The sequence below is a fragment of the Cannabis sativa genome, chromosome 2 (genome assembly GCF_029168945.1).
Source record: "Cannabis sativa cultivar Pink pepper isolate KNU-18-1 chromosome 2, ASM2916894v1, whole genome shotgun sequence".
NCBI classification, from domain to species: domain Eukaryota; kingdom Viridiplantae; phylum Streptophyta; class Magnoliopsida; order Rosales; family Cannabaceae; genus Cannabis; species Cannabis sativa.
Genome location: NC_083602.1, coordinates 86,638,461 through 86,645,598, shown reverse-complemented (window position 1 = coordinate 86,645,598; position 7,138 = coordinate 86,638,461). Strand labels below are relative to the sequence as shown.

At 30.6% G+C, this 7,138-nt stretch overlaps 1 protein-coding gene across 1 annotated transcript; it reads left to right on the top strand.

Annotated features, from left to right (window-relative positions):
* Positions 1–1,553: 1,553 nt before the first annotated feature.
* On the top strand, positions 1,554–5,033 carry LOC133035149 (serine carboxypeptidase-like). Its single transcript, XM_061110959.1, has 9 exons — positions 1,554–2,033; positions 2,547–2,715; positions 3,164–3,283; positions 3,423–3,566; positions 3,656–3,806; positions 3,893–3,981; positions 4,099–4,357; positions 4,449–4,582; positions 4,724–5,033. The coding sequence occupies exons 1-9, from the start codon at positions 1,690–1,692 to the stop codon at positions 4,844–4,846; spliced, it is 1,533 nt and encodes a 510-aa protein (XP_060966942.1). The 5' UTR covers positions 1,554–1,689; the 3' UTR covers positions 4,847–5,033.
* Positions 5,034–7,138: the final 2,105 nt, after the last annotated feature.

Below are 7,138 nucleotides of genomic sequence, written 5' to 3'. Positions count from 1 at the left end.
AAATCCCAAATTAAAAATATCAATAACGATCTCGACGTAAACACAAAGATCCCAGTGAGCCCAATCGTCACAAACAACTAACCCAATTGTACCAATTTTCAAAACCAACGCCTAATCCCGCATCCCAGCAAGAGATCCTAGCACTCGTTCAGACCCAAACAAGGCTTGGCCGAGGGAGGCTCCGTCGGGAATGGAGATCCGTCCATGGCTAAGGAAGCGACGCCGTCATCGGACTTGACGGAGGCTCGTCCGGGGCTGAGAACAAGGGACCAATAACCCTCCTGGAAACGTCGAGAACGGGCGAGGGAACGATGATAATACCACTGATTAAGGATAGAGAACCGGAGACAAGGGTTGGCTGGAGAAGACAATTGGAGCGGCAGCACAGAGGCGACTTAGGGTTCCATATCGTGCACAGAGCTGCACGTTAGCATGATGATTTAATATTCCTAAATCATCATAAATTGCTACCAAAACAGTAATTATCCTTAATATTTTCGTGTATCATGGGCTAAATGGCTTAATTGGTTTTGATTAGTTATTGAATGTTAATTTAAAATTTTAATTAAAAACTAATTCAATCCAATACATATTAAAAAATTAAATATATTTATTTATATATAATAAATAAATATTTTAATTATATTTTTACTATTTTTTAAAAAAATTATATATTTTGTTGAGTTTTTTTTTTTAATTTTTATATTTAAACGTAGTTTTTTTTTTTTTTTTTTGCATTTATATGGAAAAAAAAGAGTTAAAAAATAATATATAAAATGATTTCCATATTTTCCTATATATATATGTTTTTTTTTGAGGTAAATATTTTCCTATATTTTAATTGTTGGTAGTATTATAGTTTTAATTATTTCAAACTTTTGACCATATTAAACTTAGAAGGATAATATAATTATATAATATTAATTTTAAATAAAGTTTTGTACATAGTTTTAAGTATTCTTCATCTTAATTTTAAGTTAACATTAAAAATTAAATTTGTAATTAGATGTTTAATTAAAATATCAATCCAATCTAATTATTAATCCAATTAAATTTTGAACTCTAATTGAATTGAATAAGATGATTATATTTTCAAAATCTAATTAATAATTAGATTGGATTAGATTAAGAAAAAAATAAAAGGTTTTTACACTACTTATTAAAATTTCTAACTTCTTTAGTGTGAAGCAAATTTTTTTTGAAAAAATACTGTATAAGTTTTATACTGTCTACTGTATTAAGTTTTCACAGCTGTTCCACGATTATTTTTTAGTTGTTCCACTGTTGTTTTAATTGTTGCATTTTGTTGTTTTACGACTGTTTTATAAAAGACAGTATTTTTGTAAAATATTCGTGTGGCAATAAAATTGTAAATTTTTACCCAAAATATAGTATTTTTGTATAAATTAAAAAAAATAAATTCGATCAGATGTATAAACACCAAAAAATAAAATAAAATAAAATAAAAAAAGAAAAAGAAAAAGAAAAAGAAAATTCACGAGGAAAATATATAGAAAAATAAAAAGAAATTATTAAATTAATGAAAAAGGAGTAACAAAGCAAAAAGACCGTCAAGTGTGGAGAACGTGAAGTAGTTTATACTCTAGTCCAATTAACAAATGCAACTGCAATGAAGGCCCTATAAATTCTCACATTACATATCTAATTTACAAATAAGCAACACCAACAATGGCTTCTTCTCATTCTCTATTTATTTTTGTTATTGGGGTTCTTCTTTTCCAATTTTCGTATGCAACCTTAAACGACAATAATAATAATGAAGATCGGCATCTTAGCTTTTCGTCCAGCACTTATTTTCCAAAACGACAAGCCGAAAAGCTGATAATGGACCTGAATTTGTTCCCAGACGACGATATAAACGTGGCATCACATGAGTTCCTATTCGAAACCGATAAGATGATCGTGGAAAGGAGTTTCCAGTTCCCTCATATTGCCAACTCTGCTACTCCTTCTCTTCAAGAACTTGGCCACCATGCTGGTTATTACCGTCTCCCTCATTCTCAATCAGCAAGGTAATATATTACATACATAAATATTAATTGCTCTCTACTGAGTTGAGTTAACCATCACAATTGTCGTCATTTTCTTTCACTTTGTGATCCATTTTACTGCTGATTGCGTCTAGGGATTTTGAATTTGTACCCAACACTATATTATTTATATATTGTACAACTATTTAGTTTACTTTTGGGAAGAAGAATAAACAAGTATATAGGGATAAATGCCTTAAGGTAATAAATGTGGACACGTTTAAATGCCATTTCATATTTGTATGTACTTTCAGAACAGAAGTTGCCTTTATAACAATTATGAATTTTCAATTATGGTGACTGCTTAGCTGTCTAGTTTTTATATTTTAATAATTTCTGGGGAAAGATACTCTTGTCAGAATTAGTGTATTTTATTGAGAAATGAACAAATGAAGGAGAAAAACTGAGTTTTCTTTCTTTTGGTAATAATAATACAATAGAATTGAAGATAAGGTGACATGATTTAATTAACTTATGTTTCTATTAAAATTACAGGATGTTTTACTTGTTCTTTGAATCAAGGCAAAACAAAAAAGATCCAATTGTAATTTGGTTGACTGGAGGGCCAGGGTGCAGTAGTGAACTGGCTGTGTTTTATGAAAATGGTCCTTTCCATATTGCAAACAACTTGTCTCTTGTATGGAATGAACATGGCTGGGACAAGGTACTGCATCATTCCCATCTCCTCCTATCAATTATATGTTCTTTTTCCCTTTTTCTTTTTGAAATTTGGTTGTCGCAAAACTTTTGTCGTTTCTCCATTGCGCTTAAATCATTGCTGAAGTTCGAATATTTTGAGAAAATAATCCACCCTCTATATTATTCAACACTGTCGGTGTGAAAAGTACTAAAAATTATGCTTTTTATATTTAACCAGGATTATTCAATCTAAGCTAATCTTTAATCTTTATTAAACAAAAAGAAAAAAAAAACCAATCTTTAATCTAAAGTTGCCTGCATAATGTACTAATATTGTTGACCAGTTTTGCTTAATTCTTCCCTTCTATGCTCACCAATTTTTTTTTTTTCTTACCTGGCTATAATGCAATGGAGAACTTGGGGAGAAGGTTAAGCGCTAAGCTAATAATGGCACTTTTAACGATGTTTTTCAGGCATCAAACCTCCTTTTTGTTGACCAACCCACCGGAACTGGTTTCAGCTATACTTCTGATGACACTGATATTCGTCACGATGAAGATGGTGTGAGCAACGATTTGTATGACTTTTTGCAGGTAATAAATTTTAATATTGCTAAAAGAATTTAATAAAAATCTTAGCTGAACAGCAGACCATCTTATAGCCTTGCTCTAAGTTGAAGTCTAGTATCCAAGTGTATCAAGTAGTATTGCTCTTTGCATCTTCCTTCCTTAGGCATTTTTCGCTGAGCATCCTCAATATGTTGAAAATGAATTCTACATAACTGGAGAATCATACGCTGGACACTACATTCCTGCATTTGCCTCACGGGTTCACAAAGGAAACAAAGCGAAGGAAGGAATTCATATAAATTTCAAGGTACTCTAATACACCTCATGTTACTGTACTTGCTACCACAGTAAACTTATGAAATGATCCATTAAAACATAACGTCTGTGGCTGAACAGGGATTTGCTATTGGAAACGGCCTAACAAATCCTGAAATCCAATACAAGGCGTACACGGACTACGCACTTGACATGAAGTTGATTACAAAAGCAAGCTATAATAAGATTAATAAAATGCTTCCAGCATGTGAACAGGCAATCAAAACTTGCGGTACTTATTTTTCCTCAACTATCTTTCGGTTTATTTCACCTGGTCATTTACTTGGCCTTACAACTTATATATTGGAAACATAACAGGCACCGACGGAGGAGATGCTTGCATGTCTTCTTATGTTACTTGCAACAACATATTCAATAGCATCATGGACGTAGTGGATGGCATAAATGTAAGTACACAAACACACAGACAACGGGATAACAATCTCTGTTTTTGAGATGGCATTAGCTCTTGTTGAAACATAATGAATCTCCAAATCTGATTGAAGGTTCTCACTTCTATGCAGTACTATGATGTCAGAAAGAAATGTGAGGGAGACTTGTGCTATGATTTCTCAAACATGGAGAGATTTCTGAACCAGAAATCAGTAAGAGATGCCCTTGGAGTTGGGAACATAGACTTCGTTTCTTGCAGTTCTACAGTGTATGAGGCCATGGTAATGGACTGGATGAGAAATCTTGAAGTTGGTATTCCTGCTCTTCTTGAGGATGGAATTAAGGTTCTTGTGTATGCTGGGGAGTATGATCTGATATGCAATTGGCTTGGTAACTTTTTCTCTTTTTATCTTCACTCAAAAGTCTACCTCATAGAATAAAGCTGGCTTTTCTCAACTAATATTCTTCCACTAATTGGCAGGTAATTCAAGATGGGTTCATGCAATGGACTGGTCTGGCCAGAAACAATTTGATTCTTCATCAAGTGTTCCATTCGTAGTTGATGGTGCAGAAGCGGGATTGCTAAAAGGCCATGGACCTCTGACTTTCCTAAGGGTCTCTCTCTATCTATCTACATATATATCCTACATATATATGTTTAAAATTTATTTATTTGGAGTCAATATGTATTGGGTCATCATATATATATTTGTGTGTAATTTGCAAATTTAACTTTTGGTGCTTATATGAAAACAGGTACATGAAGCTGGTCACATGGTTCCGATGGATCAACCTAAAGCGGCATTAGCCATGCTGACGAGGTGGATGCAAGGAAAACTAACCACGGCCGAGACAGATGAAAAAATAGCGCCCCTATGATTTCCCCAACTCAGTTATTATTTTCCATTCACAGATTGAACAATTATTGTGTTTCTACATAAGTACTCTAATCTTATAGCACTAATCTATGTTCATATCGTATGCACCATGGACTTCGTTTCACGTTATTTATGTCTATTGTTGTAATTTTACAAAGTTTTAATAGAAAATTTCATATTGTGTACTACCACTAAGGAATTAAGCCACCCTCTGCCCGGCCTCGATCCTACTTTTACAATTTTGTTATATATCTGCCATTAAAAAAAACTACGAGACTATGGGCCTGTTTGGCACTGCTTTTGAAAAAACTAAAAGTAATTTTTTAAAAAAGCTGTAATAAAAATGTATTTGGTAAGCTGATAAAAAACAGTTTTTTAAAGAATTTTTTGAGAAGCTACAGCTGCTCTAACCCAACTTTTAGAAAAAATTATTTTGATTAAAAGACTATAATAATTTTTTTTTTTTACTAAAACTATGTTTAATTATTTATTATATATTAAAAAAATAAATAATTATAATAAAATAAATAATTATTAAATCTATTATTTTGACTGTGATATATATAGGGTTATTCTACAATGCACCTCTTTAAAAGGGATGTAATGATACACCCTTAACTTGTTTCGGCCTCGAGAAAATTTTTTTAGTCTAATTTTTTTTTCATATTCATGTACATTATAACTATTTAAGATAACATACAAAATTTTGAGAATTTCCGAATAATTTACAATATAGAAAACAATGTTCAAACAGTCTATTTTACACGCGTATAAAATAAAATAGTCACGCATACACTGTTTGAACGTAGTTTTCGGCGTGTTGAAAATTTCCAAATTTTTTAAAATTTTGCAGGATGTCTTAAATAACTATAACATACATGACCATAAGAAAAAATTTGACTAAAAAATTATTTCAGGTGTTAAAACAGATAAAGGTGCATCAATGTATCCATTTTAAGAGAGTGCATTGTAGAATTTCCCATGTATATATTTATATATATAATTATAAACTTATAAGGGTGTGCTCTTAATGGGTATTACCCATGAATGGGTATTTAATTATGGACCATTGGATTAAATCAAATGGATGATATTTAAAGTTATTAATAATTTTTTTAAAATTAATATTTTTTGTTTTGACCTGTTACCTGATGACATGGTAGTCATCTTATTTTTCAAATCCCATTTTTTTTCCTTCTCATTCTCAAGTGAATATATTATAATTAAAAAAATATATTAATTTATAATTTTTGTTTACAGAAATCTACCTCATATTGAAAAAATAGTAATTAGCTTAATTCCGAATCCTGTTTATCATTTTGGTTTTTTTGCTTATTGATATGGCTTGGAACTTTATGATGTCTCTACCCTTGATCGTTGAAGGATAGGAACAGCAATATATGCTCTGCAGTCTGCTGAAGAATTGTGCATGTCCTTTTGGTTTACTTCTTTTTGATAAAACCACAATGAAGATATGTGTTTTTAATGTATGCTTGATTTGTAATTTAGTTTGTTTCAGACCCTGCATATTCTATGTATTTCAATTGAAGTTATGGCTTTGATAAATTTCCATTGGATTATTTGATGAAATGCTCTATCAATAAATCAACCACGCAAGTCTTTCCTATTCCCATCTTTCTTCATTTGTTTTAATGTTGGTAATACTTTAGGGGATTTCAAATTCAGTTGTTTTCTTTAATTAATTAATGATATATATTTGTATAATTTGAATAACTAATGAAAATAAATGTTTTCTGTTTTTATTGTTATTTTACAAAATAATTTTGGCTTTATTTAGATAATTTTTAGGAAGATGAGATTCTTGTCTTGACAAGTTGTCGAGTATTGGTAAAACGGAAGATATATAACATAGATTACCTTAAATTGGGTAAATACTTTTTAGTATATTAGTGGTATAAATCATTGATTACTATATTTTGCCAACTCATTACTATATAACCTAGATTATTCTAAATTGGGTTAATTTTTTTTAGAAATTTTTAGCAATAAATTTTGACAGGTAAACTTGCCTAATATATAATCACAATTGGTAAATAAATTATAATTCTTGGAATTATATTAAAAAATAAATATAATTTTTTTAAAAAAAAATTGTTGGTAACCTACTATAGTAGGTCACCAAATTACCACCTCATCAATTTTTTCGATACCCATTAATGGGTATTACCCATTTAGAAATCATCCATATATATATATATATATATCACAGGTCAAAATAACAATTTTAAAGACATTAGTCATCCTAGTTTATTTAATAGGTAGCTAAGATTTC